This window comes from Thunnus thynnus, chromosome 12, assembly GCF_963924715.1.
Source record: "Thunnus thynnus chromosome 12, fThuThy2.1, whole genome shotgun sequence".
NCBI lineage: Eukaryota > Metazoa > Chordata > Actinopteri > Scombriformes > Scombridae > Thunnus > Thunnus thynnus.
The window spans coordinates 29,735,888-29,750,783 of NC_089528.1; the positions used below are offsets into that span (position 1 = coordinate 29,735,888).

General features: G+C 38.1%; 1 protein-coding gene across 2 annotated transcripts in view; it reads right to left on the reverse strand.

Annotated features, from left to right (window-relative positions):
• The window catches only part of adcy8 (adenylate cyclase 8 (brain)), a 119,506-nt gene that overhangs the window by 41,345 nt on the left and 63,265 nt on the right, over window positions 1–14,896 (reverse strand). For both annotated transcript variants that reach the window (XM_067606805.1, XM_067606806.1), the window contains exons 6-7: window positions 11,604–11,762; window positions 8,605–8,875 (exon numbers count right to left, since the gene is read on the reverse strand). In XM_067606805.1, the coding sequence (XP_067462906.1) occupies window positions 8,605–8,875; window positions 11,604–11,762 (430 nt within the window). The remainder of the gene's footprint in view (window positions 1–8,604; window positions 8,876–11,603; window positions 11,763–14,896) is intronic.

The window sequence follows — 14,896 nt, forward strand, 5'->3', positions numbered from 1 at the left end:
CGTTTGAGTGGAGGGAGACTTAAAAATGTGTGACTGAGATATAAACTATGTAAATTATATTACAATGTCTTGTGTCACTTATATTGTTTTCACCATTGGAGTAAGAGCACTATGACACCATAGACTGTATAAAAATATGGACGCAGTTACCGTGACGTTGGTTTCTGAAGAGCGGTTTTGAGGCCCAACTCCCAGCCAATCAAAAATGGGCAGAGAAGCGGGTCCAACGGCTGAAACAAGCCACCTAGCGGCTGGCGGACCTGTCACTCAAAGCAGCCATGTCCTTCATTATGCATAACTTTACAGCTTAATAAAATTTAAACGGTTGAGTTTAAAAAGAATTCCACCCCCGTACAGTTGTCATGAAAGGAGAAATTAGCTACAGAGACCAAAACCGTTTTTTGTTTGTTTATTGTTGTATGTTTATTTCTGCTGTAAAGTTGGACATTTTAACATGGGGGTCTATGGGGACTGACTTGCTTTTGGAGCCTCAAGTGGCCATTCAAGGAACTGCCGTTTTTGGCACTTCCACATTGGCTTCATTTTTCAGACCCGGAGGTTGCCGCTTGGTTAAATCATACAATCTTCCTCAGCAGGTGGAGTTTGCAGAGTTGTCATGGAATTAGATGTTCAAATTTCCATTTTTTTCTGAAGACTTTAAACTTTACTTCCTGTTAATTTTCACTTCAAAATTTAGTTTGAATTCAGCCTAACAATTTAACCACAACCTGAGTCGCTGCAGATAGTAAGGTTGTTGTGGAAGTGTTGATGAAGTAAAATGTCTTGTTTCAAAACTATCCGATACAAAAAAGAAAGGTTGGCAGTGAAAAATAAGCATTAAAGGATGACTGGACTGAGAAATATGTGTTCATTTTGCCCAAGGAAAGACCATTATGACAAGGTCATCAAACAATATGTACACCAATAACAGCATTCAACAAAAATGGATTTATGAAATAAAGAGGAACGGAAACAAGTGTGCAGAGAAAAGAAAAAAGAAAAACAATAAATTCTAAATATTGGAGGGAATTTGCATGGAAGTTATATTCAAGATTTTTTATGTGGGGAGAAAAGTCAATGTGCAGTAAAATAAATGCAAAATATAATAAATCTTGTCATAATCTGAGAGAAATAAGCTCTGTAGTAAATGTTTCTGTATGTTTACATCTGTAAAAATGCCTTTTATTATATTGTATTTAATATTATTGTTTATATTTACATATTATTGTATAATTATTAATCATCTGTCAATGTTTATAATTTTCTGTACTGCTTTGGAAATGTGGATTTCTGATATGTCATGCCAATAAAGCTTATTTGAATTTGATTTTTTATTACTCCAAATGAACATTTTATTTTTTTAACACATCAGTGAAATCAGACTGCTGGAGAAAATGTGGTGAGATAAAGACAAACCACCGCATTCAGTCACAGCAAGTATCATGAGTATTCTCAATATGAAAAATACAATTAACCCGATATATATTATTCTTGGAAAATCACCACCAGAGATAATGCAGGAAACAGACCATTACTTATATAGAATACTCAGAATCGCAGCCCTGAAGCAAAATAATTGGCTGCAATCATCAAGTCCATCAGCTCAAAGATGGAAAGAAACGAAACAGGAAATCTCAGAAATGGAGAGAATAACATATAGAGTAAGAAATGAAGAGACGCTGGTTTGAGTGGATGAGATATGAGGCCTCCAAATAACTTATGAAATTAATAAACTCAGCCTAACAGAAGAATTTACAAAAGAACAGGCAGATAATAAACATATAGACACACTCGGTGCACACAGGAGGAGTAGATACACACTGTATGCATGTATTAAATGTATGTATGCACGTATAAATATACAGTATGCATATATGGATGAAATTATTATGATTATCTCTTATCTCTTTTTTTCTTTTTCTTCTGTTTATATCACCAGGTGTATAAAATATGAAAAATAATTGCAAGGACGTGTAAATATTAGGGATGTGCAGAGGACCCAGTATTTGTATTTGTATCTGTATTTGTTGAGGCAGCAAAATTATTTGTATTTGAATAAAAGTGGAAAGAGGCTTAAAAATCCTGTTTTTGTTTTTATTATGCTTTAAATTTTAAAATTAAAGTGTTACAGTAAGTGTTAATGAAGCTTGTGTCAGTAGTTCAGCTTTATCTCTGGAGAACACCCCCAACTTTGGGAATGATGCCCAAATTAGGAAATGTGCGTCATGTAGCAGGTGGATGTGACTCCCCTCATTGAGACCTGCTGATAGACGTCACAGCGGAGCAGAGGAGAGACACTAAGATAGTGATGTAACCGACCTGCGTGCTAGTATTTAACATGCAAACAAATAATGTTTAAAATATTTGTATGAAACAAATATTTGTTAAAAAAAAAAAAAAGACCCACTATTTGTGCTTTGCATTTGTATTGCTTGCTATTTGTATTCGGGCACACCCCTAGTAAATATACCAGACTTTTTGTGGGTGTACTGAATTATGAATTAATTGCAATAACAGTATGAAAAGAAGGAACGACCATCATGCTTGATTTACAGTGAAACAGCAGCCATAGTGAAGAAGCAAAACGCCGCTACAACACCAAACATTCCTGTTTTGAACAAAACTATCAGGAAAACATGGAGTTAAGAGCCACAAAACTGAACCAGCTGAAGGTCTGAAGTCAAGACTCCAGCAGAATAAATGTACAATCAAACATGTTCAACATTGAACACAGTGAAGATCTGACTAATGAACACTTACACCAGTGTCTCCACCTGACCATCGCACCTGTTTTTAAGATTACACTGTGTATGTGTGTTACTATTCTACACAAATCATGATGAATTGTTCCTGTCTTGGACTGCAACTCTGCAACATCAGCAGACTCATCAGCTAAGGTTAAAGGAAGTTCAGTGTTATATTTGTAAAAAAGACAGATAGAGAACATAAATTGTTGGAGACAGGGCGAGACATGACATCTAGGGGTCAGTTTTGCAGGTTGGCTCCTCAACAGGACGTTATCTATAAAGTCTATACTTAATAGATGAGGGGAAGAACTGAAACGCCCTCTTATATTGTATAAAACCTTGTTGTAAGTGCTCCATCTTGTGTGTTGCACTGTGAAACGCTCCTTCTTGCACAAGAAAATAAATTCTGTTAAACTTTGATACTTCGGCTCCGGTCTCTATTGTTTTAAAGGTTATTACGAAGAAATTCTTTTGACAGCACCTTTCTATGCTCAAGTTTAAGGACTTGTGCTGTGTCTCAAATCACATACTTCTGTATTTACACTTAACATTTTGAGTGCATAAGTGCATTCACACTGAGAAGTATGGGAAAATGCAGTGCACTGTGAGTACCCAGATGGTGCACTGAAAACGGTCAAAAAGTTGAGTGTGGAACTATGGACACTTCTCGCCCTCAATGGTCGCCATCTTGGCTACGTAGCGGAAGGGGAGGGACCACTTTTCAAACTGGAAATGGCACATTATACAAATGTGAGTTATACATGTGTTTTTTAGCACCAAGCACCACTATACTGTTGTCGGATATAAGCCATCAGTATGTTTTTTGGGTTAATTTAGCAGTCTGTAATGATTTGGTAGCACAAACGATAACGCGAATGCTAACGCTAGCTAATGCTAACGCTAGCTAATGCTAACGCTAGCTAATGCTTATTTGCGATCGTCATTTCCGGTAAGTGCACAACGGCTGTGTTTGATTTGAGACGACACTACCCTGTCAAAATTCACTCATTACACCAGTAATACATAGTGTACACAGTGTACTACATGAAAGTGTACTAACAGAAGTATGTGATTTGAGACACAACAGAGTCACTTCTCACATTAATACAGAAATGCTGTTCATGCTCTATAGTTTTTGTACTGGAATATCATGAAGTAATGCATCCTTACTGGAGCTTGATGTTGTGGAAATGTATAAGTGGGCCTCTAAGACTTGTATTTGAGTAACCCTGATATACACCAACACCAACATATCTATGAAGAGATACTTATTACTGTACTGTACACCATGAAGTCACAGTTTAATATCAAATTGTACTATTTGGACGCCTCAGTGAGCATAACATTTTTTCTCACACGCCTCAATTTTTCTCTCTTTCCTCTCTGTCTGATTGTCACACACACACACCTTGCCCCCTATCTAGTGATGCTGAAAACTGAATCAGACCAACAGGAAGGGAGGATGACGAGGACCCGGCGGACAACAAAGCCACCGGATAGAAAGACGTTCAGCTCAGAGCAGCGACAACAAAGACAAAGACACTTCAAAACTCCTCCGAGGAGCCTTTGATATGCAAAGAGCCACTCTTTGAAATGACTGTACTGACAGGCTTTCATTGTGCCAGAGACAAAGAAGTGGCACTTTTCAGAAATAACATTCCTCTGAATCCAAACATGCCGCGGTCACATCGAACGCTATAAGCTCCTGACAGAAGCTGCACACGTCCTCGTACGTACACGAGAGGTAACGCAGAGTTCACTGTGAGCTCAGGCTGCAGGACATTAAAATAAACTGTGGCTTTGCACATTTTTTCACAAGCAGAGAAAGTCAAGACAAAAATTATGAGCATAAAGGCTTGAAAATATGAATTTATCATCTTTCAGTGGAACCATATTATAATGATATGTATATATATTAATAATATAATTAGTGTTGAAAGGACTGATTAAAGAGAGCATCAACTGCTCAGATTTCTCTGTTTAATTATGGAAATTATGTTAATTTTTCTTTGAGTAAACAGTAATTTAACCATCCATTGTCAGTGGATGAGTAAATTTACTAAAGTATCGTACTTAAGTACAGTTTTGAGGTATTTATACTTCCACTCCACTACATTTCAGAGGGAAATATTGTACTTTCTACTCCACTACATTTATTTGACAGCTTTAGTTACTTTTCAGATGAAGATTTGACACAATGGATAATATAACAAGCTTTTAAAATACAACACATTGTTAAAGATGAAACCAGTGGTTTCCAACCTTTTTGGCTTTTGACGTCTTACAAAAAGCAGTGTGTAGTCGGGGTCACATTTCACATGTCTATGAGTTGTTAACAGCTCCACCAAATAGTGATTTTTCCCTCTAAACTTCTCACATGCTTTCATTTCAATAAATGTTCAAATGATCCAATATTTCAGCAAAAATCAAAGATTAGAGAAAAAGTCCAAAAACTGAAAACAGATTTGTGTATCAGAACTTTGTTTTTTCTTCTTTCCTCTCCCATTAATCATCTCACCACCCCTCAGATTTATCTGCTGACCCTTTGGGGGGGCCCGACCCCTAGGTTGGGAACCACTGGACTAAACTAGCTAACTGTATATAAAGTAGTGTAAACCAGCTCCACCTCCAGCAGCTACAACAGTAACATGCTGCTCTAACACTGATGCTTCACTATTAATAATCTAATGATGTCATATATAATAATATATCAGTCAGAGGGACCAAACCACTACTTTTACTGCAATACTTTAACTACATCAAGCTCATAATACTTATGTACTTTTACTGCAATACTTTAACTACATCAAGCTCATAATACTTATGTACTTTTACTGTAGTAGGATTTCTCATGCAGGACTTTTACTTGTAGTGGAGTATTTTTACATTGCTGTGTTCGTACTTTTACTTAAAGGATCTGAGTACTTCTTCCACCAATGTCATTTGTTCTGCCTGCGGGATGCCACCACTATGGACTGCTACTAATGTACACACATATTAGCTTGTAATATGTATTGATAGATTAGACTCTTTGCATCCATTGTAGTGATTAAAAAATCCTGTCATTCCACCAATGCACGACTGAAGCCTTAAAACTATGTTGTAAAATAAAGGTTCTGGCAGTCCAACAAAGAAAAAAATCCTTGGAAACTTTATGCTCAAACTCATTGCAAGAGTCTAACGATCAAAAACCATTTACGTTTAGTCTGAACATCACCAAAAGAAGGGTTAAAGGATTAATCAAGAAAAAAAAGATTCAAATTCATCAAGAATTTGAAATGTGATGCAAAGTTCTGATGTTCAAAATTCACAATAACCTTAATTATCATAATTATATATTTTAATTATAAATATTCATAATTAAAACAACAGAAATGATGCATGAAACTTCACGTTGTATATCTGTAACCTCACACCTTCTTCTCTGACTACTGATTTCCCAGATAAAAATGATATAATAGTGTGAAAATATGATTATAATACTATAATCTGAATTGATGAATAACTGTGTACAAAGTCACAAAGTTAAAACCAGGAAGAAAATGCTTTCCAACCTCAAAGTGGCCACAGGCTGCTTCTCTGAGTCTTTGAACATACAGCACCGTGCGCCACATCTAAATTAACATCTCCAGTATCTCCATCCAGGTCTTTGAGACAATCTGCCAACATATCTGATATGACATGAAATATGAAGCTAATTGACCTCCCTCCCCGTTCTGAAATGTTTCCGGATGAGACCTGATGAAGCTAAACAGGCTGGAGGAGCGGCGGCAGCAGGTTGACAGAAGCTGCCGGTTAGTTCTGGTGGAGGAACACTGAGTCCCGGCCAGACGGCGTCGTTGTGGCGCTGGGTGTCCGCCAGCAGCGCAGGGCGCAGCAGCTCGTCCCCTCGAACCAATCTGGGGATGCAAATGTGGCCTGAATATGAAGCTTCATGGCTGGCGGGCTGGTGAACAACACTTCTCTGGAAGGAATCCCAGGAAAGTGAATAAATAAAGCTGCACACACTCAACTCTGTCAGCAATAACACGCAAAGTGTCATTTTTTTATGCAGCTATTGCCTCTATTTTGATAATCCTTTAAATATTTAGCATTTATAAGCAGTTTATAGGCACGCATGAGGACATTTTAAGTGTAGTGTTGCAACTAACGATTATTTTCTCTATTAATCAATTAGTTGTTTAGTTCATATATGTCAGGAAATGGTGAAACATGTTCATCACTGTTTCCAAAAGCCCAAAATGACGTCTGCAAATGTCTTGTTTTGTCCACAACCCAAAGATATTCAGTTTACTGTCAACTATTCACATTTCAGAAGCTGGAATCAGAGAATTTGGACTCTTTTCTTTAAAAAAAAAGACTCCAAACAATTAATCAATAATCAAAATAGTTGGCAATTAATCTAATAGCTGTCAACAAATCAATCAGCTCTATTTAAGTGTTATTTAATGTACAGTATTTATCAGCATTTGTAACTTCTCCTATGAAGACGTGTTATTGTCATTATATTGTCATTTATTATCTGTTCATACTGCAGCCTCCACTTATGGGTGCAAATACATTAATAAACACATATCTGCTTATGACTACATTATAGTGTGTTATAAACTATCAATTAACTGTTTATATACTGATTATAAATGATAAATAAGGTGGGCGGGGGAAAAAAAAACAAAAAGTCTCCCGTCTGTGTTCAGGTTTACACAACAAAAGCACTTTGCTTCAGGTTAGTGAATGATGGCGGTTTCACTTAAATGTTAACCTTTACCAAGTGCTGCCAGAGTCTAAACATATCCATAAAAATATCAAGATATTGTACTGCAAGATTGGATATTTTGGTGGAAAACAAATTATACTACTATACCACGTTGTCTGTGCGGAGTTTGCATGTTCTCCCCGTGCCTGCAGCTTCCTCCCACAGACCAAATACATGCAAGTTAGCTTAGTAAGTTACGTTAGCCCTGTGACTGACTGGCGACCTGTTCGGGGTTGGTAGCACCCCGACTCTCGCCCAATGTCAGCTGAGATTGGCTGGATGTCGGGGAACTATTTACTCATACGCTCAATATCAACATTTTTGCGACTTGCAAGATACACTAATTAACATTTCCTCATTATGTTGACAGAAAACGTAATCTGGATGTCATCACAGTTCCTACAAAACATGTGCAACTAACTGCGTGTGTGTAAAATCAGTATAAATATAAAAGAATACACTTTGTGCTTCAATAAAAACAAACATCGCACTGCTTTTTTTCAAAATCAACCATCTGAGACAAAAAAAAAAACAAAAACCCAAAAATGCCACCATGGGGGCTGATTTGTTGAAGACAAGAGAACAACAGACAGATGAAGGAAGGATGAAGAGGATGTTTAAATGGGCCACACAATCAGAAGCTCGTCATCCTCACAAACAGGCAGGCTGACGCATTGCCATGGTAAGACAATCTCTCCGCAGAAAGCTTCATTCACAGGATAACAAAGGACAAAACAACCAACAAACAGGCGATACAACTGAGAGCTCATGCACTGCAAAAAATAAATTTTAAAAAAACGCCCGTCTTAACCACCTCATCCTGCAGCGAGGAGGCTTTAATTTGAACAAATGTCTGCAGGAAATCTGCCTACAGGCTGAGATTATTTACATGTTTCAGGACACTGAAAGTTTGTAAGTTGCTTTCAGCATCATAGTTTCCCCTTTAAAACTTTTTTTAAACATGCAAAGCTGCTTTCTTCTCTCATTATTTGATGTTTTTAACCCCCAAATTCAGTTCAAGTTTGTTGTTAAGATGGACGTCCTTCACAGTGTGGTAAAGTGCACGACCTGACATGACATTCAAGCAGCGGCGGGACTTACGTTCTGCTTCCCCACGATGTTGTCAAAGGGAAGCTCGGGGCTCCAGGATGCCTCGTTGAAGGTGGTGCTGCTGGCCCGGCGGTCCGCCGAGCTGGCCGCCTCCTTCATGATGTCCTCCGGCAAGGTGAGCAGACTCTCCTCCGGCTGCTTGATCAGGTACGTCTCGATGTTGTGGCGGCGGAGGAAGTCGTTGCGGTCCTTCCCGTGGCCCTCCTCCACCTCGTAGTCGCCGTTCAAACAGTCCAACGCGGCTTTGGAGATGTGGATCCGCCTGGAAGTGGGACAAGGAACAAATGAATAACAGATTTGACAAACTGTAAACCTGCACTGAATTTTCTGGCCACTAGAGGGCAGAAAAAACTCCACTGATAAGCTGACGAGCTGTAGATCAAATATTCACTTTCTTTTTAGCTCTGGTTTGGTCTCCACCCACTCCTGAGAGAAATATCTGATTCTTTAGCTGCTAGATGTTCCAATTTATGAAAACAGCTGATTACTGCTGCTGGAAACAAGGTTGTTGAGACTAAAACAAAATAGTAAACACTGTAAAACCAAAACTAAGAGCTAAAAGAAGCTAAAAAGCTCAGTAGAGCTGCAGAGTTGATGAAAATACTCTGTGGGTTTATCACCATGAGCAATTCTTTCACAGAGTCATTTGATTCATCGTTAATCTAAAAATATTGAGCTTTAATGAACAAAGAAACTAAGAAAGAAAAAAGAAAAAAAAGATTTTCTTAATATGATTTTGCAGCTCGGTGAAAATCCATATCTAAATATCTTTACATGTTATATTATGTATTTATCTATATCTGATGTCGCAGGTCATTACACGGATTAAAACTGTGCTGCGTGACGTCTCACATGTATTTAAAAAGCCACGATATGGAACAAGAGCTCTTTTTTATGTTTGTGCGTCTGCTGGTGCTTCACTCCTTTAAGTTTTATGGATCTGCACAGTCAGCTGACTTCTAGCTGTCAGCAGCAGCTACAGAAGAAGAAGAAGCGTGTTACGTTCCCAAGAATAAATAAATAAATTACATGAAACATTGTAAACTGTACGTGCAGCCACAGGTTACTGATAAAGAGCCACTATAGCGTGGAGGAGTTTATTCAGTTCTATTTACTAGATGATTTTCCACATTTCAATGATAACGATGATGATGATGATTGTTGTGGATATTTTGAGCGATGGTCAGCAGTGGAGAAAGGCGCACACGAGACTTTTGATGTTTCAATGCTGAAAATGTTTATTGAAAGCACTCGGCCAAGTGGAGAACCGAAAACAGTAAACACTGGAGTGTTCTGCTCTGATGAAGGTCAGAGTCCTAGTCTTCATCAGCCTACAATATGAAAAATGAGTCTGATTGGTTCACTAGTTTCTAGACAAGGGACTGCACTTTACTCACAACAGTTTAAGTCATGTTGCATGTAATTTAAGCAGTTTTGGTTTGAGCGTTTGACATTGTCGTCCACCCATCTGTGTTGTTTAGGGAAGCCTCCCCTGACCTCGGTAACCATGGAAATGCTGATACACCCTTTATCAGAGAGGTTTCTGCTTTCACCAAAACATCACAGACAGCTGACGTCTCGAGGAGAGATTAAGAATTACAGCGTGACCTCAAGGCTTCATCTTGACCCGACGTCACTCCAACCTGTAACCCCTAAAGATGATGATGATGATGATGATGATGATGATGATGATGATGATGCTACACTGCCTTTCAGTTCAATGAAACAATATTTTGGTCATGAACCTTCTGTATTGTCTTTTGATTTGTCCCTTTTTATTTGTGCATGTTTATCAGTCATGTTTTATTAATATAGCTGTCTGTTGCTATATGTAAATACAGTATGAGAGTGAAAAATAATACAAAGCATCTCCTCTATTTCCTGTATGCAGTTACACAGAACTTAAAGATTTTCATGTAAATAAATGAATGAGAATTGCATATGCACTATTATGAGTATTATGAACTGGAAAAATCACAAGTGGTGCACAGTTAGTGACACGTCTTCCATCACCCAGCAGTGGTTGGTCCACCACAGAGGGTAGGCGGAGCTAATGCAACAGACTTCACTCTTCAACTCACTCGTGCATGAAGCGGCGTACTGTTTTTTTTCCAGTCTGACATCACACAGGTGACACTGTTTAGATCTCTGGGACGTCCATGGAAGTGAGGTCCAAAAAAACACACCTACGATTACCACTCATCATCATTGGTGCCACCAAAGAGAACAAAACGGAGATCTTTGAGATTTTTACTTTACACAATACCTACTCAAAACCTGCTTAGAATTTGCAGAGAGGAGAAACCAATCAGCGAAATGTGCAGGTGTGAATGAAATCTTGCACACTGGGAGGTCAAGTCCAGTACGGCAGCTTGATATGAAGATGTTGGATGAGATGAAACTACTCTACATCCTCAGACATTCAGAGACCTTCGGCCTGCATGTGTCTCAGAAAAAAACCACATTATGCAACTGAGTTCAGGGAAGACTACGGGTCAGAGTTACATCCAGCGTCGCTCATCAACAGAGGCTGGCAGGATATTTAAAACCAGCTGTTTCAGAAGAAATCCCACCCTCCTGCCTCTCAAGGCACAAAAAGGGACATGAGAGGAAAAAACATAGAAATAATTTGACAAAAACACACTTTACTGTTTTTATGTCCACGCCCATCTCAAACTCCTATTTTGGAGAAATTATCTCATTAAACATGATAATACTGAAGTTTATTGTTTCTTGTTTGGACTGCAGAGACAAATGATATATTAAAAGATTCAGATATGATTTAAACTCACAACAAACTGAAAAACACCACATAACACTGTAAAAAATAAACACAAAAAACTATTAAAGTATGAGGAGTGTTGGTCTAATGGTCTAAGACACATAACCACAGTCACAACATAACTGGTTTGTTTCATAACGTTTTTCTATCTGTCGATACCAAACAGCTAATAAAGGCAAAAAGTCTTCAATCTTTTCGGTTTACTCACCCCGGGATCCCGCCGGACTCCAGCTTGTTTGCGATGTCCACGTCCCAGGACCAGACGTCGAACTGCCACTTCCTGAGTCCCAAAACGCCACACAGCACCGAGCCTGAGTGGATCCCGATACGCATGTCGATGTCGTGTTTCGTACGTGATCTCACGTATCTGCAAGAAAGAAAGAAAGAAAGAAGAGGAAAAGATAAAGCCCAGTCAGGAATACACTAAGATAAAAAAAAAAAAAAAGTATCTCTCCCACCTGACCTCTAGCTTCATTATGATTGGTTGCTCATAATAAGTTAGTAGTAGAAAGTTTAACATATGCAAAAACACAGGATAATAATCTGTAATTAAAATTAATCTTTAAATTGATAAAGGTAATAATGGATGATGGTGAAAATAAATATTTAATTAACCACATTTATCTATTAAAAATGTAATATATATTTAGTTATGTGCTCTTGACTTGAAGGTCAAATATTCAGCGTTTTTTTGTCTGAAATATTGCGGAGGGTCACAGTGTCTGTGAGCATTAATTCAGCAGATTAATATACATGAAATTGACCTTTTTGTGAAACAGAACAGAGATAACGCTGACAAACATTATTCATAAATCCACCAGGAAATGAAGAAAATACATTTCACACATATCAGCGCGCCCACGAACACGAGTAGAAAAAAAAAACAAAACATTTTTCAGACAGCATCAGACTTTTCACACTACATAATAAATCTGTTTCTCATTTCATACTTTATTATCCCTGAACACAATAAAAAGCAGGACAAACTGAGACAGATGAAAGTCTGTGAAGAGCGGACAGGAATGTCACGTCCGTCCCTGCCTCCCGGACTCATTTCATGCTTCATAACAGCACTGATGAATGTGAGGTGAAAGGCATCCTGGGAGTTTGTGACAGGTGCTTAAAGTCCGTCGGCTGCTGTAGTAACGGCCAGGGGGCTGGAAACTAACTGCAGTTAGTCATGATGATGATGATGATGACGGTGTGATACTTTATTGACTCTGCAGGGAAGTTTCTCAGTTCCCCGTAGAGGTCAGAGGTCAACACCAAACTCTGATGATGACTTTTTAACTGTTATACTTTGACGAAACAGTTAATCTTCATTTCTTTGGGAATTCGTTCCCTTTTCTGTTGGCATCAATTCTCCTGTTGAAGCTCAGTCAGCCACCGTACAAGCAAAGACTACAGCAGAAGTTCTCTACTGAAACATTTACAAACTGCCACAGTGTCATGATAGCATATATGAGCATTTTCAGCATTCAGAATTAAAGATTCTGCATATTTCCAGTAGGCGTGTGCCCGAATACAAATACACTATTCGGCAAAGCACAAATAGTGGGGTTTTTTTACGAATATTTGTTTCATATAAATATTTCAAAAATGATTTGTTTTCAGGAAGAAAAATAAACCATGTCAAATACCAGAGTGCAGGTCGGTTACATCGCTATCTCAGTGTCTCTCCTCTACTCTGCTGTGATGTCTATCAGCAGGTCTCAACGAGGGGAGTCACATCCACCTGCTACATGACGCACATTTCCTAATTTGGACATCACTCCCGGAGTTGGGGGTGTTCCCCAGAGATAAAGCTGAGCTACTGACACATGCTTCATGAACACTTATTGTAACACTATAATTTTCTAAAATTAAAAGCGTAATAAAAACAAAAACAGGATTTTTAAGCCTCTTTCCACTTTTAATACAAATACAAATAATTTTGCTGCCTCAACAAATACAGATACAAATACAAATACTGGGCTCTCTGCACTCAGCTTTGTTTTTATTACACTTTTAATTTTAGAAAACGCTGGTATTTGATTTGTTTTTTTTGTTTTGTTTTTTCCAGAAAACATTTAATTTTTAAAATATTTGTATGAAACAAATATTCGTAAAAACCCCACTATTTCTGCTTTGCCGAATAACATATTTGTATTCGGGCACACCCCTACTGTCTATACTTATACTATAGTAGTAGGATTTTATTACTTTTTCTTGTTCTTTACCTGAAATGTCAGCTTCTCAAATACATCCATACAAGCTGAAATCTGATCCGAAATATGAGAGTGGACAAACAACACATGGGAAAATATGTTTTTCTGCTCGCCTGACGATCAGAAGCAATTTGGAGTTCATGTCTTGCCCAGGGACACTTCCACATGTGGACAACAGGAGCTGAGATCAGTGGATGATCTGCTTTACCACCCGAGCCTCAGTCGCCCCGCTGATGTGTCAGCTGTGTTAATAATCGAGGCACTACACTGAAGAAAGCTGCGCTTAATAGGTTTTTATGCACAGACGTAATTATCTCTCCTCCTGCAAACACAACTATTATCATCAAAGGAATAAAAATGAGGTACACAAGAGTAAAAAATACATCTACAGTTATAAATGCGGGTTATTAAATCTGCACAAAGACACCAAGTAGCCTGAATGTATAAACACAAATAAGTGTTACGCAAGAGTAAAAATAATATCATGTAATAATAAGATGTCTGTGTCACACGTCTGTGATCTTTGAACTAACATGACAAATTACATTAACACAACTTGTTGTATTATTATTATTATTATTTCATACACTGTTTACTCCTGGTCAATATTTTGTACATTTCATCTCATTTTCTTCCATTTAAAACTTAAACCTGCAGTAGCTCTTTTCACTTAGAATGTATTTTACATAATTTTTCTAATAGTAAATGATTTCTTTCTTTTTTATATTATTTAGGGCTACTTTTTGACTATTATGCACCACAACACCGAGGCAAATACCTACTTGGAAATATGAAATATTCACAGCTACTGACCTTTAATTTCAGCAACAACACAATCTTGAGACAGGAAACTCTCCTGTCAGCACACAAGCTGCACAGAAAAATCCAGTTTTAACCCTCAACTCACAGATCTGATTTTGTTTCTGAGATCCAAACAGAATAAGTCTGTAAGTCTGATCAATTCAATGCAGGTGAAGTTTGATTGAATCTGACAACACAGAGAAACCCCGCCTCCTCTTATTACAACCTTTCTTCCTCTCTGTCTCACCATCCTGATGCTAACAAGCTCTAATCTAAAAACTCCTTCCGCTTTCTCAGTTAAATTAAGAAATTCCTGGTGTGATTTATTGCCACCGTCTCACACAGCTGGTACTGCTGCAGTTTCTTCAAAGTAAGACCACATTTCCCATTATTCCATTTCACTCCCTCCACCATCTGCCACAGTGTTTCCCCTTGGCTGACTGCTTACTGTTAGGGAGGGGGGGGGGGGGGGGTGGCGATTGAGATTGTCACT